The 25,455-nt window shown below is 42.7% G+C and overlaps 1 protein-coding gene across 4 annotated transcripts in view; it reads left to right on the forward strand.

Annotated features, from left to right (window-relative positions):
* SMOC1 (SPARC related modular calcium binding 1) overlaps positions 1-25,455 on the forward strand; it is a 119,494-nt gene that overhangs the window by 89,240 nt on the left and 4,799 nt on the right. For all 4 annotated transcript variants that reach the window (XM_065754635.1, XM_065754618.1, XM_065754609.1 and 1 more), the window contains exons 8-11: positions 8,146-8,338; positions 8,754-8,836; positions 12,340-12,445; positions 21,811-22,058. In XM_065754635.1, coding sequence (XP_065610707.1) covers positions 8,146-8,338; positions 8,754-8,836; positions 12,340-12,445; positions 21,811-22,058 — 630 coding nt within the window. The remainder of the gene's footprint in view (positions 1-8,145; positions 8,339-8,753; positions 8,837-12,339; positions 12,446-21,810; positions 22,059-25,455) is intronic.

Genomic DNA, 25,455 nt, shown 5'->3' on the forward strand with positions numbered 1-25,455 from the left:
ATATAGTCCAGCCAGCAGAGGTAGGCAAACTCTCCAAGAATTGCCATGGTACTTGTTCCAAGTACTATTAAAAACAGGTGTGGAAGTGAAAAATAGTTTCCCAGTAGTGTTAAGGCTCCAGTGGAAACACCTATGGCTTCTCATTTTATTGAAAAGCTTTTCTCAGTATGGAAAGAGTGCAGCAAGAAAGGATAATAGGGAAAATGAATGACCGCGTTCAAAGACAGGTGGCTTATCTCAAAGTTAGGTATGCCACAAGCTAGCAGTGCTTAGAAGCTATGTGAAATGAAAAATTGGAGTTGCAAGAGGAAAACCATGGACTCTGAGTAGCTTCCTCACAAAGTCACAAAAGCAGCATCTGAGGTGAAAAGCATTTCTACTGCTAAGGAACTGTCCTGATGTAAAGAACTGAATAGTGCTCTGTTTTGTTGCCTTTCTCTGCTCATGCTAGAAGCTGTTGCCACGAAGGTGCTGCACAGCTACAGTTGTCTTAGTGTCTGTGGCAGCCAGATACATTAGGAAGATCAGATCCCAAAGTCTGGAAACTTAAACCAGCTCAAATCCCTTGAAGACTTCTGGCTGTGTTTGCAAAGAGGATGCCTCACTTATATAGGATCTGCTGGAGTTTATCAGCCCATGTGAGGAGAGCAGAAAAGACCTGAAGAAGTTTTCTGCTTCAGTTCAGCTCAGGATCATATCCAGCTAACTGCAGCTGTGTACTACCTGTGCCTGAAACAGGGGCAGCAATTCCTCTGGCTCTTCCAATGAGCAAATTGTTAATTGCTGGGGTGTATTTATATCAAACCTAAATCTCCCTTCTCTAAGTAAACTGTCTGCTACTTGAAATACCCATAGGGAAGAAAAAAATGATCTACGACCATCTCTTTTTTTCTTTATAAATATAACAGCTTTTAAGTCTCAGAAGTCTGAATGTCATCCCTAGACTAAACAAATGAAATTCTTTCAGCATTTTCTCATAGATCAAGTTTCCTAGACCTCTGCCTGTTCCCTTTGCTCTCTTCTGCACTCTTGCCAAATGATGCACCTCTCTCCAAGGGCACTGCCCAGAGCTGGACACTGCACTGATTTAAAGGCTCGTAAGGCATCAGTGCCTATTTCTCATATATGAGGCCCATCACTACATCCCATAACTAATTGTGTTGTTTGCAACACCACGAAGTTGAAGACTTTTTTTTTTTTTTGTGGTCTACCTAAACTCCTGACCATATTTTTTCAAGTGTTACTATCTTGTCAGTAATTTCCTTTCCATGCATTGGATTTCTGTCTGTGGGTTGTTACGCTGTGTATTTGTAAGTTGTGATCATACCGATTGCAAACCATTTGTCAAGACTGCTGTGAATTCTTTCCTGAATTTTCATCTGCAAAATGGATGCCGTGTTCCACAGGCCAAACTGATCACTTAGAACAGTTTGCTGCAAGACACATCTGATGATCCTTTTCAGTACAGAAAAACTGATTCAGAGAGAGCTTAATCCTCCTGGAGCTTGTGGGTTTTTTTTTTTGTTTTTTTTTGCCAGGACCGTGTACTATAGCCATAAAAAACAGTACTGTCTTCTTTCTTCCATTCTTCTGCTTGTGTGTATAGTTCTAGAGCTAGGGCTGTGGGACTGGCTGCCTGACAGACAGGATGGTTGTAAGAGTCCAAGCCCTGCCTCAAAGAGAGTTGAGTTGAGGGTTGCTGGGACAGGTAGCTTTCAGCTGCCATGAATTGAGCTTTAATCGTGTGTGGTTTGGAAACTCTGGAGCACGCTCCCTTCCTACCTGGACAGTATGCAGTGCCCACAGATTCCGCACGTGTTGTCCATTTAAGGGCAGCTTGTATCTTCAGCAAGTTCACTCTGATCTGTGGCACAGGCTTCAACTCCTAAAGCCCTTCCTCATTGTTATGGTTTTATGATTTTTGTTGTATTATTGATATTCCACATCATAACATCATGTGGTATATTGGGAGTTAAGGAGCTAATGCTCCAGCTGCATGCTGGGTATTCTCATCTGGGAATCGAACCCAGGTCACGGCGGTAAGAGCCCCGGCTCCTAACCACTAGCCCAGGAGCATTAGCTTAAAATCATAAAACCATAACACTCATAATTTCAAGCTTGGGTTAGATATGAATAGACTTCTCATCACATTACGCTGGAGGGAGTTCAGGGCAGCTTTACTGCTTTGAGCAGAATGAAAATGGCAGGGATGGGGTGTGTTCCTGAATAGCTTAAGTTTAACGAGCCACTTGGAACAATGCATTTTTAAAATTATAAGCCACCTGTTGAAACTTCACATTGTACTTGTTCAGCACTGGAACAAGTAATAACCTCTGTTTCTTCTGTAGTTTATGCCTTGAGAAATGAAGTTGAGTGAGGACCAAGGTAAAGCAAGGACTGCTAAACTGGTGCAATATTGAAGCACCTGCAAGGTTTGTTTTTTTCTTTAATTTTACATGAGCCAGAATACCCTGGAAAGACCACAATCCCAGACAGAACAGGGTGGAGTGGGTAGCAGTACTGATGACTAACAGAGGTGAGGAGAGATTTATGCTGTCCCCGTGAGCTGTGTTTGTTCAGCTGGCATTGTGCTCGTAGTAAACACAGAAGGGGTTGTTTCTCTTCCTCCACCCATATCCCTGCTTTGGGGACAGGCAGCTGGTGCCTGTTCATTACCTTTCTATGGTAGTTCTTCCAGCCCTTGTGAATGTGTGTACCAAAGGCTTTTCCAATTCTCTTTCCCTTCCAGAGTGGAAGGGATGCAGATTTGGGCTGCTGTTTATAACATGTGCTGAACTTTCCCTTAGGAGTGAGACTGCTTTCTGCCTGCGGCTTCTGTATGCTCCATATTTGGGCTGAGGCACCTGTTCTAGAGTGGCTTCAAGTCCTGTTTATGTTAGAGCTAGCTTATGCAGCGTGAATGCACTTCAGTTCTGGTACAGAGGATATGCTAAAATAAACCATTCAAGACTCCTCCACCGGAGCAATGCAACAACAAGCTAATCCAAAATAAAAATCAACCCAATTTGAATTAAGCTTCCCTGAGAGACTGGCAAATGCTTTCTTTCACCGGGAGGAAAACAGATGCAAAAAGACACTTAGTCCTCGCTTTTGGTACAGGATGTGAGTAGGAACTTGGCACTAGATATCTCTACTGCAGCCTTTTATTCTGTGCTGCACTAGTTCCTGATGAGGGAGTGACTCAAAGTTGAACAAAAGAAATTTGGGAGAGATATGCGTGTGATTTTTTTTGAAGCCGTATTTTGAAGTCAGGTCTCTACTGCAGTACTAACAATGGGGGCTGGTCAAGAATCTTTCAGTAAAAGACCTTTTCCTCCCCTTCTGATGAATGCTTGTTCATTAAAACTGAAGCTTTTTGTGGGAACTCCATGGGAAAAGTTTCTCCGGTCCAAATGGAATTTCTGGTCAAAAGAAGAGAGAGAGGAAAAGGGAAGCAAATCTGCCCTGTTTGTGGAGTAGCCAGCAGCTCTGAGTTAGACTATTCACGTAGGTTCATTAGGGCTGTGGAGAAGCATGGAGAGAGATTGCACCCTCTGTTTTGCCTCAGATGGAAGGAGGACTGCTGTCTCCTGAGGATGATGTAGGGATCTCTCCAGGGTGGTTGGTTTCAGTGTCATAGCTATTCTCCTTTTATTTTTGTATTTTTTATTTTTTAATCATAATAAATTGAGTACAGAATAGCAATATTCAAAAAATTATAAGCAATATTCAAAATAATGAACTGTGGTTGAATGGTGAATGTTCCTTGTGTCCCATCCTGACCACCTCCGGCATCTTGCAGCCCTGGGATCAGTGTAGCGTCTTTTGCCTCTGCCAGCAATGAGCTCAGGAAGCTGGGGGCTGCCTGGACCTGGAGCAATGCATCAGCTGCAGCCAGCCCTGCAGGCTGAGCATGAGAGCTGTCAAGCACAAGCCTTTGTTTTGATACTGCTAGACACCCTCCCTTCTAACTCTGTAAGGTAAACAAATACTCCATCTCTTTAATAAGCATCTCGTTTATTAGACAAGTCAGATGAGTCCCTTAACTCATCCATCACTTTTATTTTTATTGTGCAGACACTAGATGTGTGGTTGAATGTGTGTTCTTCAGGGACCAGGCATGTGAGACCTCTTTATGTATCTGACCACGTATTTCTCTGAAGACCATTACTGGGAGAAAATGGATGTGTCAATAACTGCAACTGCAGATGTCCAAGCTCTGCTTTCCTGCAATAGCTCGTGGCTTCAGAGATGCTACTTCTAAGCATGTTTTAGGGAGTGTTGGAAGCAGTCAAGAGTAAGAAGCAACAGAAAATTAGCATTTTAGAGCTGAACAGTTAAAGAAAAATTGTTATTTCTGCCAGTGATTCTCTCTTTTGTGTGTGCGTGTATCCCATCTTTTTTTTTTTTCACTTTCATTGGATTTGTTGTAACGTGGATTTGCCGTCACTGAAAGATTCTGTAGTGCTACTCAATTGCTTGGCCAATGGCTGTCATAAGTCAAAGCAGGGACGATGGGAAAAAAGGGAATGTGACAGTGCCTTAAGAAAAAAAAAACGTAATGTTACTGTTGATACTAGAAAGGCTGTTTGTCCCTCTCTGACTTGCTGTCTTAAACATTCCTCTCTCTGTTTAACGTAGGGAAAGAAAGCCTTTTCTCTGTATTTTTCTGTACTTGCAACCCCCATTAACTCAAACAGGGCTTTTAAGTACCCTGCACATACAGTGAAGATATGCTGCTTTGTGAGATGGCAGTTTAATTTCACACCTGGCATTAAACCTAGCTTGGCCATAGGCTTTCCATATCCTCCGTAAACTTGGCCTTGGCAACAACAAAGTTTCCAGTAAGCAGTCTGACTGGAATGGGCTGACTTCAGTGTGCTGGAGCCAGGGTAGCATTTGATGGTTCCCTTATTACCAGTGAGGCTGTCTTTAGGGTGACAATGCATGTGTTTCATGCCAGGTCCCATGCTGGGGAAGCTGATGGTATGGATTTCCCAGCTGATTTTGCTGGCTGTTGGAATATACTCTTGCTATTAATACTCATGTTTGTTTTTAAGAGAATTAAGTGCTGTTAGAGTGATAGCTTGGAGGAAGGAGCCTCTCCAGAGGCTAGTGCTAGTTAATTCTGTCTTCTGCCTCTTAGACATATGGCACCAAAGGAACTTTCCACAAGGCTGTTGTCAGAGCCACCGTTTAATGTCACTGTATTTGCTGTTTTGATCCCCTCTAGCTTAGAGAGGATAGAGTAGATCTGGAACAGGTTCAGAGAAGGAGCAACTGGGTCAGCTGGGACCCTTCAACATGTAAAAGAGATGAAGCAGGAATCCATAAAGTAGTGAGAGGCAGGGAGGGAGAGACTGCAAACTGATTGCTCACTGTCTCATCCTTCAGAAGAACCAGGATCGGCAAACAAAACTGGTTGGAGCCAGGTTTAGATCGCACCAAAGTATGTGCTGTGTTCCACACACACTGTGCAGCTGAGCCAAAAACTAGCTGCGGGGTGTCATAGTAAAAGTTTATGAGGAGGGATGTGGCAAGCTGGTGGAAGCAAAAAATTATAGCTACTTTCTGAGTGCAAAGTGCCTCTCTTCAAGTTTGATCCACATAATGCTTGAGACTGGAAGAACATACGGAGGAAATAACTATACGCTTGTCCTGTTTTTCTGTTATCCTCTAAGTGCCTGCTTTTGGCCACAATTGTAGATGAGAAGGTGACAAGTTGGGCCCTTGGTTTGCCATAGCGTGGCTGTTTTATGTTCTTCAGAGAGTGGTGGAATAGGTGGAACTTTCATATTGACTACTTCCATATGCATGCTAGCACAGAGAAAAATCTGATCTCTCTGCTACTTCACTTGTGGTGGTATGATCGCTAGAGATGGACTGCTGAAAACTGGTGACAGTGGTGGGCTTTGCATTGTTTTATCTGTTTGAAGTCAGCTGAACAAAGCTGGCAAGCTGCTTTGCTTTTAGCCTTCGGACACATTTCAGAAAGGAGTGGCTGGCAGTTGGTTCTGTATTCTGGTAGATAATGCCATGATTTCCATTCCCACGCACTTCTCTTAATACACGCAGACAAATTCTTGCCATTTTTATGGAATAGTAAAAGCATTGTGTATTTAAGTTTATACATCTATTATAATTTACTTACTTCACTGGAAATACATATATATATTATAAGGTACTAATTCATTAAAAGAGACTTCTTTCCTTTTACTTTATTCATTTCAACAAAGGTGACGCATTTTGTCCCAACTCATGCAAGCAAAACTTTGATATTTTTATCCAGAGACATTTTTAGTGCTAGTTGTGCAAGAGTCAAAGGACTTGAGAGATCTTAGCTTGACTGTGCACACTCGGGAAGTTTTGAGATTTAGATAGAAGAATTCCTGGAATCTGGATCTGTTCGGTGGGAGATGTTTTTGTTTTGTTTTGCTTATTATGTAAAACGATGACAAGCAGAGAGTTCTGGCTGCGCAAACGCTCCTCCTCAGCAGTGGACCAAGGTGCAAATTGCCATCAGGCAGCCCGCAGGCGCGGGGCCCTGTGCCGTGAGTGCTTTGCTGGGGAGCCTGCAGCCCTCTGCTCAATGAGTTCTCTGTCCAGGCGCAGCTTGGGAACAGTCACGGTGCCTTTTTTTCAGATGTGAAATCTGTCAGCAAAATGAAGTCAGCTTAAATATCAGCTGAGGCTTGAGCTCTCTTTCAGTTTTTGTTGACTTTATCCCCCTCCTGCTCCTTCCTGATCAAGTTTCTCTCTGCTTGAGTCAGACTTGCCGTCACTTATAAGTTTTTAGTCTGTGTTTCGGTTGTGTGGATTTGTGTGCGACGGAGTTGAGGTGCCCTTTATATCCCTAAAACACTGAGGAGAGAAGGAAACCACTCTGGGTCTTTAAGGCTCCTTGTGTTAGCTGCTAGAGTTCAGTTTGGTACCCAGAGCACGCTGTGCTTGTGTGGTGCTGTGCAGAACTGCTGCCATTTGGTGTGGGACATCTTCTGCCTGGCCAGGTGTTTGCCACCGGAATGTAAGATGGAACTGATAAGGTGTAGGAAGGCAGGCCAAATACAGGGAGGCAGCAAGTATTGCTGGGTCTGTGCTGAGCCTGTCCTGGGTTAGGACATTTAGGTAATGCAGGAGAAGAACTGCAGGTTTGGGATGAACCCCTGGCATCACTGCTTGGCACTGCTGAAGCATTTTGTGTTTTGAGAGCAGGAGGTAGTTCCTGACATTGGCTTATTTCAAATTAAAAAAAAGAGAAAAATCAGAGCAAACCACAAGGGGAGAAGACAGCTGGGGAAGGACAGAGCTGTTACCATTTCTGGCTTTCATCACTGTCTTAACAAGAAAACTCAGCAGTTGTCTTTTCTTTCTAATTTTTATTTTTTTATGCTAGACTTCGTGTGTTTTAATCCTGTGATCATCAGCACTGATTGCTTTTTCTCCTACTTGCATGCTTTTCTCCTCTCTCAGATATCTTCTCTGCTTTCCAAAGCTGAAGTTGTTTTCCTTCTCCTAAAAGGACAAGAATGTTTCAAGATTTCTTATTGAGAACTTCTGGCTGTTGAGATAAATAGATTGTAATGTCCCATGGAATATTATCCTTTGTACTTGACAAAGTGGTGTTAAAGTATAGCTTTCTTTTCCTCTTAGGCACATACTGTAAGGACACTAAATGACATAGAATAGTGCAGTGCATTCTGGATAAAGAGGTGGTGGGAGCAGGGCATGGCTATTGGCACCTTTGTGTAACTGAAAATCAAACAAGTGATGACCTCTAAGTATGAGAAAATATCACTTGTGAGAAGCTTGCCCAAGGAGTGCAGTAATAGTGAACTATTATTAACTGATAGATCTCTTCCAAAGTCCAGGTGAACAGAAAAAGTTTTCTTGCTCTTCCTGGCTTTCTGGACATGCATCAAACAATGTCTAGAATCTAGAATCTTGTAATATCATCTCTGATTGTAGTTAGAAGTTCTTAGCTCTGAAATCTCTCATTCTCTAGGGTGAAAGCTTACTGGTGTTTACTGTGCAGAAAGCACACTAATGTGCTGCTGTGGACGATATCCCTGACCTGCTGAGCTGAGGAAGGTGATCCTGATTTGATGTTTTTTCTCTATACCCCTCCATCTCCATTCTGTCTTCCAGAGAAAGTTCACTCCTGCGACCAGGAAAGACAGAGTGCACTGGAGGAGGCCAGGCAGAACCCCCGCGAGGGGATTGTCATCCCTGAGTGTGCTCCAGGAGGGCTCTACAAACCTGTGCAATGCCACCAGTCCACCGGATACTGCTGGTGTGTCCTGGTGGACACTGGACGCCCCCTGCCTGGTACTTCCACTCGGTAAGAGCTGTATGCCTGGAGAGGTGCCTGCCTCAGGGAGATAAAACGTGAAAAATAGTATTGCTATACCAGATAAGTTAGTGCTTCTTGAGCAGAGTGCTCTGAGCTACCTTCCCTAGAGCTATCAATGTGATGTGCCATATTGAATGTTATCTGTAGGAGCTGGTACACAGTAACTGCTTTTCTCTCAGCTAAGTATTATATAAAACAGCCTTTTTTTTTTGTCTTGCAGCTTTTTGGTGGTAGCCTGAACCAGTCCTCTGCTCAAAATATAGGCCCGTGTTATGAGTGGCAGAAGCTGCTGCAGGTTTATTTTTTTCCCCTGCAGTGAGCAGATAAGGTGACCCCTTAGCAACCATTTGATGACACTAAAGCCATATCACACAGTTTAGCATCTTCTACTCTTCTTTTTCAGGTATGAGACTCCAGTGTGTGAAAGTGATGCCAGATCAAAAAGTACAGAGATTGATGATCCATTCAAGGACAGAGAACTTCCAGGTTGGTGAAGAATGAGAGCCCATCTCTGTTTATCTCACCTCGGGACTCTCAAGGGGGGAGATTGTTGAGGGGATTTCCCTTACTGTACTTATTTTACCATGGATTTTACTCTGTTTTATTTTGGATAACTGGAAGAGCCTGGGAGTACCTGGGGAGGCTGCTTTATTGCCTGTCTGTCTTTCCTTGGAAACACAGCTGAGATAGAATTGTTGGGAAAAAAAATACCAGGATGCCTGGATGTACCTGGGCTGAAGAATGATCTCAACATTCAAAACCTTTCCTCAAAGCCTGGCCAAGGCAGGATTCTTCCTGTGTAGTAGGGCTTTTTAGTAGCTTGATGGTGTGCTGAGCAATGATGGAGGACACAGATGGCAATTGTCAGTAGATCAGCTGGCTCCCTCATACTGCGTAACAGTATTCTTGGTTCACTAAGGTCACTTACCTAATGCTGACTGCTTACCTGGCTGGACTGGGTCCCTCACTTTCTGCCTGAGACTCACTTTATCTCCCATTGCTGCTTGTTTTCTGTTCATCTTTCCTCTCTTAACACCATGAGAAGCCATAATTTCCTATTTGCTTACTTTGTTTCTGCTATGAGGAGGTGTGGGGCATAGATGTCTGAGCAGCTCTTAAAAATATCTTATATACATGCTCTGTTTTTAACTTCCCTCTGCCTTTGTCAGGTACAAAGGGAAGGGCCTTCACTGAGAGATGAGTCGTTGTGCTCCTGTGTGCGGAATGACTCCCAAAAACAGAAGCTACAGTCAGTTGTTTGCACAGTGAGGGAGCAGTAGAGACTAGGAACTCCACAGAAAGAGCTGGTAGCAATGGAACTAATTCACTTCTTTCTGACCCTTCCTATGGCTGACATAAAGTGGGTTGTCTCGGAACAAGTTAGTAAAGGAAATGAGATTTGTTCCAGATTTGCCTTTGGCACCTCCTAATTCTCCTACCGGTTCCTGACCTCGGGCTTCATTGCTCTGTGCTTAGCAGCTCTGACTCCAGCATGGCTCTCTACTATGCAGCTGCTCATTTTCACAAGGCGTGTAGAAATTTCTTATCTGCCTTCCTCTTACATTTGAATGAAATTGGCCAGTTGGTTCAAGTATTACTCTGGGGGGTGAGGGATTACCCCCATTTAGCAAGTCAGCTAAATGATTGCATTAAGGCTCATTTCCTTAGAAAATCACTGTATAACAGGAAAACCTTACTTCCTTTCATCTCCCTCCTCTTTTCCCTTTGCTTTTCTGCCCCTACTTGCATTTCCTCTCTGTCTCCCCAGAACTCAGTGAAAATCCTTTGCGTTTGGACTCCTAAGGATTTCTTTCTGATCTTCCAGGGAGACAGAATGGCTTCTTCTTCATTCTTCTGCACTGCAGCTGCAACTGGAAGAGGGGATAGGAACTACTTGAGGCCTAAGAGGGCATATGTAGGATGCTCTGTAGCATCATACTCCAGGAGAGTACTCTTATCAGCTCAAGCCATTTTTTTGTACTTGAGTAAACATTTAGCTCTGTGCTTGGATGTATGGTTCCCATCCCTGATGATTCCTGTCACTAGGAATACTGTTGTCTATGGAGAGGGTAGGAGATGGGACAGAGGAGTTATGTATCCTGGTTTGTCTGCTCTGTGGTCTTTTGATGCAGACTTGAGGTTTGTTTGATTAGCTACTCTTGAATATAAAGCTTCGCTGGTGAGTCAGAACTGTAGGGAATGAGAAAAGATGTTTTCTTTTACCTTTTCTCTTTCTTACCAAAACTGAATCTTTGGAAGAATCCCTGTTTTCATTTGAGACATCTTTTCATTTGCATTCACTTCTTTGAGGGAGGTTCTTTGCCTTATCCCTTTTCTAGAGTTTTCCACCCTCCAGACCTTCAGTGCTGCAGGCAGTAGCATCTTTCTCCTGTGTGATCCAGCACAGGCCAAACTGGGAGAGATAAGAGCGTGAATCTGTGTGCACCTACACATAACCTCTTCACAAGCTATGTCAGGCAGCTCACACTAGAGCCAGAAGAAGGAAGGAACGTGTTGCTTGCACACAGCAAATGGCAAGCTGCTAATTCCTGCGGACGGTGAGATGCTGAGGCCCCAGGGAGATGACTTCTAGCAAATGGTTTTTCAACCTTCTCATTACTGCAACAAAAAGCTCCTTTAAGTGAGTGGTCTCCTCTGGCTGCCATAGCAGCTTACCCATTACAATGCTGACATTTTCTGGACCACGTGCCAAACAAGTGCTGAGGGGTGTACGTGTGTGTAATGCGTGTAATATGGAGACAGGCTAGAGACTGTTGGTTAGCTGTTGCAGAGAACAGAGCCTGTAATGCTGCAAAGGAGGGAGTTTTGTCAGATCAATTTGCAAGCTGCTTTCAGCTGTCAAGGGATTACAGTAGGTTTCTGCTGCTGCGTTGGGGTACATGTGCTTCTCTGCTTGTCTGGGAAAAGCAGAAAGTGTTGACATTGCTACTTGTTACTAAGGCAATACTGTTTTCTGGTGTCTGCTCTCCTACATGGATAATTGGTAGTGAATAGAGGTTTTGGAGAAGAGGAGAGTAAGAAGGTGGTGATGGCTTCAGTGTCACATCGGAGAAAACAATGGAATGGAAGCTGGTAGGTTTTGGACAGTGGCTTTGGAGGTGATCAGTAGAGGTTAAGTGTATTTGTGCCTTGGTAGGCTAGAGCAATTGTTACAGTATTAACATGGTGTTAAATACAGCACGCTTTTGCTTCTTTTAAAAGCAATAAAACTGCATAGCTTGCCTCATAAAGGTAAGGAGATGGAGATTTATGTCTCAGCTCTGTCATGAGACTGACAGGAGACTTCATCATTCTGTAGTTATAATGGTGGGTAACTGGATGGTCTCAGGACTAAGTCATGGAAATAGTTACCAAGCTTGTCTTCAGCCCGCTTTGTCCAATTCCTGTCCAGATCAGCAGTGACTGGAGGCTATTGCCATGTAATGACTTGGTCAGACTATTTCCCAGGCAGTCTGGAATCGCAAAGAACTGAGCTATTGTGGTAGCTCCTGGCAGGCGGTGCTCTGTGCCTGGAGAGGGAGGTACAAACAGCAGCAGTCGCTTTGGCCCATGCTTTAAGAAGCTTTAAGCTGTCAGTTAGAACCTCAGAACAGCCTTGTTTTCAGGGGAAGATGACCCAGGAGGTAATGAATTGTTTTTTAGACTCCTGTACAAGTGTTACCATGGGAACTCTGTCTGCCAGGCGCTTCCAGCACATCCCTGTGGTTATGCTGGTAGGGAACTGGGAGAGGCTGGAAAGTCAACCACATGATCTTCCTGCCAGATATTGTTGGTGACCGTGTGTGTGCTGGACAAAGCTGCAGGACAAATTGCCATGCGGAGAAACCCACTGAGGAATTCTTCTGCCTTTCCTCCAATGATGTCTACAATGTTACAAACAGAGGAGGTTCTGACTAGTCCTTGCTGCACTGGGCTGGGAGACCAGTCTTGTGTGTTCTTGCATTAAACCTCCTCTTTTCTTTCTGCAGGCTGCCCGGATGGAAAGAAAGTTGAATTTATCACCAGCTTACTCGATGCTCTCACTACGGACATGGTACAGGCTATTAACTCAGCAGCACCTACTGGGGGAGGAAGGTGAGTCTGGAAAGCACTCGAGCTGAACCCACCAAGGTGATTGCAGAGCTTTGGATGCCAGTGAGGTGGGGGTGGGAGGGAGGCTGGTGCTCTGAGCCGATTCCCGTTCATCTGGATTGCTGGGAGAGGAGCTGGTGCTGCACCATCAGAGGCTGCTCTGTCTTGTCCTCCTAATCTGGCATGCCTGCTCCCACCCCTCCTCCCTGGCAGCTGTTTCACCATAAAGGTTAGTATAGCCCATTTGAAGTGTGAAATGAGAGCTCAGTGGGAGGAAGTGTCTTGTTCTTTTGTCCCCTGATGTATGAAAAGACCTAATAAAATGCAAATGGATTGAAGGAGACCGTGTGGCCTACTGGCTACCACAGGGAGTGAAGAATGTGAACAGAATTCTTGGCAGGACAAGTGCTGTGGTTTTGCTGTGGGGCTGAAGCCAGCCTGTGGATGAGGAGAGAAGCTGTTTTTCATGACCCTCCCCTCTGACCAGCTGCCTCTTCACCCCTCTTGGAAGGAGCAGCAGGTTAGGCCTTTTGAAAGGTGGGCAGAAGTGTGCTTTTCTGGGGAACTGGAGAAAAGCTGAGATCTTGTCTCCCCCTCCTGTTTGATGGTAGGAAATCCCCTTAGTGCAGCAGCTGCAGTGCTGCAACATGCCAGGCAGGATAGAGCACTGGGAATGGACTTTGCTGAGTTTAAGGGAATTGCTGTGTTGCCGTGACTAGGCAAGGCTTCTGTGGTTCTGACTATAAAAGAGGACAGTGCTAGCCTACCAGGCAAGGATGCCTCAGCAAATAATGTGCTCACGTTAATCCAGATGTGGAAATGGGGGTGCCTTTGTGCATTTTGCTTCCAGCAAATAATGTTGATACCTTGCTTCCCTCTTTCAGAATGCTTAAGGAAGCAATGCCATCTTTAAATTCTCAAGACAAAGACTTCCTGGGTGGCACCTTTGTGCCTCTTGGTTGCTGGATGGATTGCTTGTGAATCCATATGTTTTTAACTTTGTGTTTGGACCTTGCAAATGAGGCCGGCTGCTGAATGCCTGCACATGGAATAGTCTGCAACCCTTCGAATTAGCAGTATATTCCTAGCATGTCTGTACTCATATAAACAGGATGAAAAATGCCCCAAGGATGGGAAATACGTTGTTCTCTCCCAGCCATAAGCATTCCAATGTCAATTCTGTATAATTTGCATGGTTCAAATGCTGTGGGTGGGGGTGGCAGGAAGCCCTGGAGAGTATTTGATATTTATTTGGCATCTTTGGCACAGAGACTGAAACCCAGCCAATGTAATCATCACTCTTAAAATAAAGCTTAATATAAACCAATATTGTAGAGACCAGAGATATATATGCCCCCACTGCTCTTCTATAAACCCAGCAGGCTTGCTTCCTAATGTTCCCCAAGCTTTGTGTATTTCTCAGCTTTGAATAGAAGCTTTTCTGGCAGAATTTTTCACTGCCCAGCTCTTCACAGTCGCCACATTGATTTATTTTCAGCTGCAGTGTCAGCAGCCCAGTTGAAAGGGGAAAAAGAAATCTTTTAGCAGTCTGTCCTTTGTAAGGCAAAGGACTCCTGCCACCCAAATATTCTGCGTGCTCACAGCCGTGATTAAATTCAGGAAATTACTCTGGCATAAACTTCCGCGTGCATCAGTTAGGGTAAGTGCATACCCCAAAGAGCCTACATCAAGCTTTTCCATCCCACCGTGCCACCATGGGACCATTTATTTTGGAAAAGAGAAAAAACAAAAACAAAATTATTTCAAGGAATTTAACAATTTAATCAGTACAGCTTTCATTTGGTATGAGTTTGCAGAGCTGGGAAGCTGGAAAGCAGTTTCTGTGCAATGAGTTCTGCTTTCCAAGTTTCCCAAAGGGGAAAATGTCCAGAGTCCTCTCTTCAGGAACATCTGAAATTTTGCTGGGTGACCTGACTTCACTCTGGCATTAGAAATGAAAGCTCTTTTTTATGGGTATCTTATTCACCGGGCTAACAAATGCCTTTCCAGCTTTAACAACAAACAGAATACTTAATTTATGACAGTGCTTATCCTGTACCTCCTTCACCCAGGTTTGTTGAGAAGGTGATGTTGGAAAGAAAAGCTCGAGATCTGGTTTAGCTTAATGTCAGCTGAGACACTTGTATTTGCGAGGCTCTTCTCTTGCAGGCTCTTCTCCGTCTTTATGATGGCTTCCTCTGTATCCTACCTCTATCTTCAAAGTGTTCCCCATTTTGTCTTTTTGGACCCTTTTAGAGGCTGAATGAATGAAGCCAATAAAGTATTTTTTTTAAGCTACTGTCAGCAAAGTTTATGCCTGTTGCAGAAGCCAGGCAAACTCAATACAAGCAAGCTGTTTTTCCCATGCCAGTTGGCCCCATGTATTGTCCTGTGTGTTCTAAATACAAAGTGAGCACTTTGGGTGTAGGTGGACTGAATGTAAGGCCTCGCTTACCTGTGCAACCTAGTCTAGGGAGCTGCTTTGTCAGGGGGGTTGTACTCATTGATTTCTAGAGGTCCCTTCCAACCCCTGCAATTCTGTGATTCTGTGATTCCAGCGTAGAGACTGAAATGGGGCAGTACCCAAAACAGTTACTGAAATGGATTGAGCTGCGGATACAAGATTGCAATGTGGGAGTGTGGAAAAAAGTGAATATTTATCATCAGGAAAGCGGTGAGCAGTTTTAGGGAAGGGGGGTTATTTCCATTTCTCTGTGACAGCAGGGAGATGAAACTGTCATACAATATACACCTTTGGTATCAACATTAAAAGGGGAAACAGCACATGGAGAATAGCCTTGCCAAAGTTTTCAAGGGCTGAAAAAGCCCAAGAGTGTAAGTCTTACGGAGTTCAGGCTTCCATGGGAAATTAGAAAAATGAAAAAAGGATTGAAAGAAGATTACATACATAATCTGAGTGTGTCCGTAGGGACAAAAACTCTACAGGCTCTTTAGTCTAACAGGGAAGAACATGATCAGCTGAATGTAAACCAACTTCTGATCAACATTTCTTTAAAGTAAGGCTATTCGTAGGGCAGAATGAAGAAATGAGGGTGGTGATGGGTTCTCTCTCTCCAAGGCTTCCTTTGGGGCTTGATAACCTTTCAGAAATACTTTAGTCAAATCCAAGTTCTGGTCTTAAATGTAAACTGATTCACAGCGTGTGCATGTGATGTACAGAAGATTGGACTGGCTGTTCCTGCAGCTTTCAGCCTGAACCTGAATATTTGGAATGAAAACTGCCTGCATTTGCTGAGTGTCTTCAAGACTTTACCTATATATGCTGGAGTGAATGTGTTACTACATTTTCTTTGGAGGGAAAGGAGTAACCTAAGGAGAAATGCTAGAGATCAGCATTTAAAACTCTACATAAGGCTGTGCTGAACTGCATGCTTTACACTTGAAACACACCAAAACAATCTAGTAGCAGCAAAGTGAGGTAGTACAACTTGCTTGTCGCTTCAGGCAGTGTAAGTAAAACCTGATAAGGCTTTTTTTTCTTTTTTTCTTTTTTTTTTAATTGGGCATGCTTAAAACAACCTTGTAATCCCTTATAGGTCTTGTCTTGTTTAAGCAAGTTCAAAGCTATTGATTTTAATTGAGTTACTCTTGCTTTACAATAATGTAAATGAGAAGAGAACTTCCCTTCGTCATGGCCCTGGTTTATATTACAACAAAATAGCCAAATAGACTTCATTTAAACTTTTGAAACAGAAAATCTCTGGTAAAATTCATTCTTAAGTTTATTACATAATCTCCAAGGCACATCTTGTTACTGTATGTTTTCAAATTAATCAAGGGAATGCTCGTAGGAAATAGGTTTATCAAACAGTGCTTTGTATCCTTTTTGAAAAGATGCATAGTTGAAATAGTTCATGCATAAAACCTATATAATAGAAGCAGCATATATTATTTAAAAAAAAAGAGTTCAGTACATTTTATTCTATTTTGTAAGTCAGACATATTCCTATCACGTGGGGCCTAAACTAGAATAGACCAAATAAAATAAACTAGAATAGCCTCTCTCTACCCAATCTGAGAAACTATCTTTAGTCTTTGCCAATTCAGGAATAAATTTTAATTGCCAAAATGTGCTCACTGTAGCTTGTTACATCATCAGGAAAAATATGAATGCCCTGTGGAGTTTTAGGTTAAAAGAGCAGCTTCTGACAGCTACCCTTATCATGTAACTCAGCAGCTGTGTGCCTTCATTGTAAGCTGCCAATTATTTCCCATGTAATAGCCCTAAAAGGTACTTCAGAAAATTGCCCCCAAGGTTCCCTTTCATGCTGTAGTTGAGCAGTTGGAAGCAGGCAAGTAAAGCTCAGCACATCTCCAGGGTGTTCTGAAGTTGAGCCATGTTTTAATAAAGATTGACACTTTCAAACAGTATGGGGAAGTTAATGCCCAGCTCCTATTGCAATTCAATTGAAGTTGGATACTGAATTCTCTTTATGCTCCTATGGAAATTCTAGCCTAATTAAAGATATGAGAGGGATCGTGTAATGGGAGAATCTTTTGAAAGTCAATGAAGAATGAAGGGAGTTGATTTTTAAACCTCCTAAATGATTTATCCCAACATCTTCAGAAAAGTTGTGTTCAGAATAATTTTTTATACACAACTTAGCCAGAGGGAGGAGAGAAAGAAACTGGCTCTGTAATGGCAAGATAGCTTCAGTTTTAGCTGTAGAGGAATTATGCATTCTTTGTAATGAATTTGGACTGCGCAGTAACCTTTTGTTTAGTCTGAATGCAGCTTATTTTTTTTGTTAGCTTCTTGACTCTTTCCCTACGGGAAAGGGAGAATAAGGAAACAAATACACAATCCTTTTTACAGTTTCATTAGAGTAATCCTCTTTGATTCAAGCCATGTTCCACAGTTAGAGCTTTTAGCTTTACAATAGATAGCCTCTAGGAACGACAAAAGGAGACTGAGAAATGGAAGCAGAGGAGGCAAGAAGAATCGTGAGTTTTACTTTGTCTGTTAAACTGTTGCCACTTTCCATCATTACATCCCCTGGGCACCTTGGTGGGCATCGTTAGTGCTCTCCTGGGCGTTGACTGGCAAGGTCAGTACTGATATTTCTTTACATCCCTCCTTCATTCAGCAGCAGCACCAAGCACGGCATAAATCCTTGCAAAATAATTTCAAGACTTAGAAACTTATAACTTGCAGTACTGTGGACAACCTGACAGCATGTATTCCTTGTGTGCTGGGAGTGGAAGCTGGTTTTTTTTTCTGCTCTGTTACTTCTGCTAGTAATTTCTTGTCCATCAGTGCTCTTTCATCCTGGAATTGGCTCCCAGTGGTTTATAAGCTCCCATTTTCAGTCCAGAGTTAGGAATGTTAGCCTGGTCTTAATCTCCTTCCATCCTCCTGCCTCAGCTGCTTTTGTTGCCAATTAAATTTTGTAATAGAAAGTAACGGATTTTGGAAAAAGCCCACAGATGATCATCTGCTGGGTACAACAGAGCTTTCAGTCTTGCTTTCTCCCAGAGAAGTATTTTGTGTTTGGAGATTATCTGTCACTGCAATAGTATGGGGAGTCTGTGTAGTGGGATGCAGTGGAGCTGCAAGTGTGCAGGGAGCAAAATATTGACTTTGAAAGGAAGGGACTTAGTTTTACTCATTTAAGTATAGTTGAGCCTATTACCCTTTGACAGTACAGCCCAATGCGGGGGAATATGATTGCACACTGTACATGTCTTGGTATGTGCGTACTGTTCAACCTTGCTCTCCTATATTTTAAGCTATATACCTTCCCTGCTTTCCTGCTCAGTTAACTCCTCCTGTCTTGCTAGGGAACTCAAGGGCTGGAAAGCATCATGGAATGCTTGCAAAGAGCATGTTCAAGCTGTCTAGGTGGTGTTTTGGCATACCCTTCCTCTGCTCCAGAATTTAGTGCAGCTGCAAAAAGCACGTGTCCATGTTTATTCATAGCTTCTTTGCTTTCTGTTGTACCCCAGTTAGACCAGATGATATGATGATGTTCTTGTGGAAGTGTGTCTCAGCTGGAAAAATAGCCTTGTTGAAAGTAGTAGTACATTAACCCAGGTGTCTTCAGACATTAGCCAGTGAAGAGATAAGTAAAGACCTTCCCATGAGGGAGCTGACAGCACCATGAGGAGGAGCAGAAGATTACTTAGACAAAACTATTCATTTGAAAATAGTGAATTAGTAAGAAAGCTGAAAGAGCAGATTATCTGTCCTCGACTGCTAATGAAAGACATCTCTTCTCTTCCTTGGTGGGCTCTTGGTGGGCTTATGCTGTATAATGGAGCTAAACTTGTTGGCTTTTATGTACTCTGCATGAGAAGCCTGAGAAGCTGTTACCAGTCTGTAATGAGAGACAAGTTCAGTGGATTTTTGCGTGACTGGTGTTGGAATAAGATATGTTTTATTGTAAGCTGAAAATGGGCAGTGGAGAAGCAGCCTAGCAAATTAAGTTTGCATCTGAGGAATGATTTGTTTCTCTTGCAACAACAATAGGCAATAGAATAAAATTCCCCAATAATACTCCTTTAAACTCTGCACTGGCAAAACAATCCGAGTCCTGAGATACATTTCAGCTGACCCAGCGTGTGTGGTTGTTGTCATGGCACATCATCAAAACTAGGTGGCTTAGCAATGCTGTGAAGTTGCTTCAACTCATGTTTCTTGTATGGAAAGTAAGCGTCCTGCATGGACTATCTTTAAAGTCAAGATATTTAGATGGATGTTGTAACCTCAGTATTCTCAGTCTATCAAGTAATTGCACAATGCACAGGGAAGGTATGGCTGCAGCAAGATGACGTGGCTCCCCAAAGTCCTCCCTGGTCTGGGATTCTGGATGATCATTAGAAAGGGCAAACAACCAGCTCAGGAACTTTGAGGCCAGCCAGCAGGAAGTGGTAAAAACTTAGTAATGGCTCTATCTTCCTTCCTCCTACAGTCACAGAAGTTAAACTAATTCCCTTTAGTTCCATTAGCACGCTGCTGTTTTCATTATGAACGCTCAGCTTGTTTGTAATGGCTAAGACTGATACATCATCACCTCATGAGTCAATGTATTTGCATTACGCTGTGGATTGCCTTGGTTTTCATTATGGAAGTGCTGGAGAAAACTATGTTGCCTCTTCTAGTAACTGTGAGAGCTCCCCCTTGATGTGTTTCTGGAGGAAAAAGAAAAAAAAAAAGGCACTTTTAAATCCTCCTCTTGAGTGTCTTTTCAACAGGTAGAGAGAAGCTAGTGTTCCTGTCTACTGTCAGTGCTAGAGATGCTCTTTCCTTTTTCTCCATTTCTGTATCTTAAGATCTAGGTCTTTGGAAAACAAAGGTCAGAGGCAAGGGCAGGCCAAGGTATGGACCAGGGGAATCTCACATGCAAAAACTGGGGCTGTATTCTTCTATCTCAGCAAAGGCAGAAGCTCCTCTCTTACAATACAAAACGTCTAGTTCTTCCCTGTGGCTGTTGGAAACATGCAAGTCTTCAAACGATAGCCAGCTCACTTCCAAAAGGGAGAGAGGCCAATGACTGTGTTTATAAATGTCATAAAAACAAGCCACAGGATGTGTTTTTATTCTCTCCTGTCATCCTGTTCTTCATGTTGAGTTTCAAGGCTCTAAAAAATCCAGGCACTCCCTTAGCTTCCTGGGGAGATTTTTGCAATTTCTACTTGTCCATAGGTAGCTCCAGGGGCTTGCCTTGTATTTTGGCTCCCAAAACTAAGACGGACTTATTCCCAACCTCTTCTTCCTCCCACACAGTGTTTATCCCACTGTGTTTTGAACCAGATGCTGTGACTGAATGCCAGGCTGCTTCTCAGTGAAGTATTAAATGATCAAGCCAACATTTTCAATTAAAACCTTGTGAAGTATGTTGTGTAGGTTATCTACTTCTTCCCGTGAATTAAATTTTAGGGGGATCCACATGTCCCCAAATAGTGACTACCTTTCACATTAGTGATGTATCTTGACTGTTGGTTGTGATTTTCTTTTTCAGGGGTTGTAGCTGCATTTTGGAGGCAGAAGGGTTCATATGAGAAGGTCAAAAGGATTTTCACCCTTCTAGTTCACAAAAAAGAATTTTTCAGTGACCATTTAAGTTACATATCTTACCAGTTTCTTAATTAAGGTTTATGACAGTCTTAAAATGCATTTTATAAAGTACACCTTAATGAAACTGAACCTGGATTCCTATTTCCCTAGCTCCAATGCCCAGAACTCACACCAGAACCTGGCTGCTTGCAGCTCACAACTGTCCCTCTCTCATCACTGGGGAAGGAATTAGGCAGCAGCTGGACGTGTCTCCTGGAATAAGTCAGAGCAACTAGTGCCAGTGTAGTGTCCACTAATTTCCATGCCCTGAAACACTTTATGCTCAGGAGGAAAAATGCTCAAGTCTCAGCATCATTTCAACTTTTTAAATGGTACTTTCATCCTATGGAGAAAAAACAGGCTACCTTAGTGAACTTTAAAAAGAAAAAAAAAAAAGTCATCTTTAGAAAAGATTTCTTCCTTGATTCTTTGTATCACTGAGGAATAAGTCCTTTCCTACTGATGGAGAGCACCCCATACCATGTAAATAGTATGACCTAGTGCCTCTTCTTTAATGGCTTGAGATTGAAAGTTAGTGTTCTCTACTCATGTATCTTCAGTGGAGGCTGTTCCTCCTGGTCCTCCTCTCTGATATTTTTTGTTGTTGTCCACAGAAAGAATGTGTGAGCCAAATAACGTCAAAGTTGTAATATCAGAATGAGTAAGAAATGGAGCACACTGAAATTGCCAGTTCCATAGTATTGTTTTTAATGAATTTGTGGTGCTTGTCTGCTGTGGAATTCTTGTGTATAAATCAACCATGTGAAAAGCATTAAATATGCTGCAAATACAGCACAGGAGTTCAGATCATATAAATAGATACAGCAAGAATGTTGCGTCTTGCCAAGAACATTTTCAAATAATGAATGTGACTTGCATTAAACAAATTTGTTCCCTTTCTGATGCCTAGATGTTGCTATCACAGAAACTACAATGGCAGCTGGCATTCGTGGCTCTCACTTTGGTAGCTCAAGGGTCAAAAGGACCATGGAGATTGCCTTTTGCCCTCCAAAGGGGAATCCTCTGGGATTAAGCAGAGTTTCAGCAACTGGTGTGAAGAGATACAGAGCTACTGAGGATATCAGTCTCTTGGAATCCCTTGTCACCACTTGTTAATGCCTAAAGGACAGTTTTAGAAAAAGTTCCTCTCTCTCTCTCAAACGTTCTCAACTAAAAAGAGGAAATAGTAAGATTTGTGTACTTATCCTGCTTTACATATGACATAGTATGTGGCTTGACAACGCTGGTGAGAGCACACACTTGATGGGGGCCTCTGCTTTCCCCCCTGCAGGTTCTCTGAGCCAGACCCCAGCCACACGCTGGAGGAGCGAGTGGTACATTGGTACTTCAGCCAGCTGGACAACAACAGCAGCAATGACATCAATAAGCGAGAGCTGAAGCCTTTCAAGCGTTATGTGAAGAAGAAAGCCAAGCCCAAGAAATGTGCCCGACGTTTCACTGACTACTGTGACCTCAACAAGGACAAGTCTATCTCACTTCAGGAGCTGAAGGGGTGCTTGGGAGTCAGCAAGGAAGGAGGTAAGTGGCTTTCCTTCCCCATTCTGTGAGAATAAATGATGTAGGGTTACATTAAACTCAGGAATCAGTTTTATCACAGATGATTGAAAAATGCCACATGCATGAGAAAATGAGTGATTAATATCCTGCCATGCAACTACAATTCATTATTAATTATGGCTCTGTCATAATGTCCTTATCGCAGACCTTTGTGCAAGGAACTAAATGGATACTGGGCAAAAAGATGAGCCTTGCCCAGAACCCTGCTTGTACTGTGGAAGTCCTTAGAAACTGCAGTTCAGTTCAGGACCTCTCTGAGTAATACGCTGCTAACAATATTCTGTTGCCTCAACCATGTAGGTTGGATGATGTATGAGGCAGCACAGACCCAGTCCTTCTCCAGAGGCCCTGTTGACTAACAGAAATAATATTTATTTTCATTGCTAAATCCGGCACTCAGGAGAGGGGATGACGCAGAGAGAACAACTCAGAAAGAAAGTGCAGGACTGTCCTGTTGCACTTTTTCAGAGTTAAATTATGTTTTAGGATTTGGGAGAGAATTAGGGCATAGGAATAACTTTTCTTCCTGTTTAGTGGCTGAGCAATCAGCCCACCCTCCTTCCTTTTCTTTCTCTTCCATTTTCACCTCATCTTCTATTGAAACATGGACCAAACTGATATTTTTGGAAATGAGTTATAACTGTTCAACCCATATTCAATAATTATCACTCATTCTTGACTATGGGTAGATTTGCTTGGCAGGAGAAGGTAAGGAAGGAGATTTCAGGGGACTAATTTCCTGTGCAGGTGTTTTGGCTGTGTGGTCAGCTCTTGTTGTAACCATCATGCTGGTTGAGAAGGATGGCTAGCTTTCCTCTTCCAGTCCTAGCTTTTCCTTAGTGCTTTCCTCATGTTTAGCGTGATTGAGAAGGGAATGGGTACATTTGAGTGTTGAGAAGTTGCTTTTTCCAGGTGCTTTGCAAACATTCTTGATTATCACAATAAAAACGTTGCATTACTTGTCAGCTGTGAGAAGTTTTAAGCTTTTCTAGCTCAGTGGAAGTTTTTTTCTTAGTCATTGGTAATTTACTGAGAAGTTACATACCAAAATAGCAGCCCTGTTCCTTAATTTTATTACCTTCCCACAAGATGAATATGCCAAATGAGTTTTATTGCTGTTTGGCCTGGAATAAGACTCTCTGGAATCTGCTGCCTTGGCCCACTGACTGTTGAGAATTTTTATGGCAGGGGGAGAAAAAAAGGAGAGAAAGAAGAAAATGAGAGTCTTTGAGCTCAAGTGGAGGGGAAAGCAAGCAGCAAGGAAGGCATACTATTGTTGAGTGCCTGATTCCCAAACTGCTGAGAACACAGCCTGACCTTTCCTGGTTATCTCATTACATGAGGACAAGATTGTATGCAAAAACGGGCTCCAACCTTGTTTTGTCACATTGCTCCACGTACCTTCTTAGAGGCTCAGCAGGTCTTGAGGACCAAAGGTAAACGGGTTACTTATGAGAGGATGAGGAGTGGCTAGAGAATAATGAGGGCTAACAAGCAGTAGAGGGAGCCAGTGCAGGGAGCAGACCACCAACATATATAGGAAAAAACAAGCAAGGGTACTGTGGAGTACACAGTATGCAAGTTTGTAATAGATCTTATTAAAGGAATAATGAATTTGTGAGGCAGTGGATAACATGTTTGCTCTGCCTTCTGTTCACAAGACCTCTAAATTAAGAAACAGCCAGTCATGGCCTTTTTTGAAACATCCTTATCCCAGAACATGGGTTCTTGCAATCAGCCAGCTAGTCCATGTATTCCTTCTCTGTGTTTATTACTCTATACCATGGCCTCTGCACATTTGCTTGGGCTGAGGTCACTGTGGGTCCAAGCCAAATGCCAGTTGGTAAGTTTCTGTTGTAAGCTCAAATGAATCCAAAACTTTTCATGGAAATGATTGTTTCAACAAAATCTTTGTTAGAAAGGTTTTTCTGATCTGGATTTGGGTGAGGAAGGGCTTGAGGGAGGCAAGGAAAGTCATCCTTTCCCATTGATGTACTTCATTCCTAGTGAACTTGCCTCAAATGTTCCAAATTGAGGTTGGGATCCAGCAGCGTAAGGACTAGAATGAGGTTGGTCACCTTTCCAGGTGAGTGTGCCTCCTGCTAAGCAAATTGAACACTTGTACTATTTTGAAAATAAAACTTACATACAGATTTCGTAGGGCCTGGCATGGTAAGATAAACAAGTGTTAAGGTTTCTGCATTTTTATTAGTGTTTTGTTTTGGTTTTATTTATTTTATTTTTTGTTTTGTTTTTGTTTTTTTGGAATCGGTTCCATCCAAACATGGAAATAGTGTTGATTGGTGGGGGGACAGTGCATAGATAAATCAGTAATGTTACATGTCTCATGGGTAAAAGGAAGCCTTATGTGGGAGGATTCATCTGCAACGTTCATAATGACAAGCGTGAATTTGAGCTCTTTCCAGGCTAGGATCAAAACTGTTTGAGATGCAGAGTTATGTCTGTCCTCCCCTCCTCAGCAGGTTCTTAATCCCTGTGGTCACCTAATATGTGGGTACTGCTACTAAAGAAAGAAGAAAAAATAATGGACAATCTAAACGGCTGAATTTATTCAGTGGTGTTTGAGACTCTCCTAATCAATACCTGCAGAAATAACTGGTTTTCTTTGTGTGTGGGAGAGGGAGTGAAGATACTCCATTACTTAGGCAAGCAGTTGTGTGGGAGCAGGTAGCAGAGAGAGGTCATCTCAGAAAGGCCTCTGAACTGATGACAGTAGGAAGCTGATGACAATCTGACAGGCTATGAGGAAACTGTAAGATACCATTTGCTGAATGCATTTAGGTAGTGACTGATCTAATAACACTGAAATTCAGAGTATATTTAATTGAAATTAGATGTAGATTAGGATGTAAACGAGCTCCACTGGTTCAGTGCTTGGTTTAGTTTACCTTACTCAGATATTCCCCTTTGGGGTTCAGTAGAGATGCTATAGTTTGTCACCTTTAATCCTGAGGATTAGTAGCAATCTGAACATCAGTATTGTGTTGATGTGAGATAGGATTCCTGAGAGCATGTTTCTTCCCCAGCGAAAGTGAGAGGTTTGTTCAGTGAGTCAGAGGAATTACTTCTACTTATAAAAAAACTGCTGGGGTTTCCCTGATGCTTTTTCCTTTGAAAGACATCTGGCCTAATATAGTGTAGCTCAAATTATTACCTAAACTAGCATACCTGTGAGGCTGAGCAAATACTTTGCATTATGAAACTTGGTGAATGATGGGATGTCACCACCCTGCAATACCCAAGTGCTTCACAGATATACTCTATTTATCTGCTGTCTCCATCTGCCATACACCTTTCCCTCTTTCATTTCAACTTTATGCTCATTACAGTGATATTC

This window comes from Cyrtonyx montezumae, unplaced genomic scaffold (assembly GCF_038088225.1).
Source record: "Cyrtonyx montezumae isolate F1298 unplaced genomic scaffold, pur_monq_1.0 scaffold_10, whole genome shotgun sequence".
Classification (NCBI taxonomy): Eukaryota; Metazoa; Chordata; class Aves; order Galliformes; family Odontophoridae; genus Cyrtonyx; species Cyrtonyx montezumae.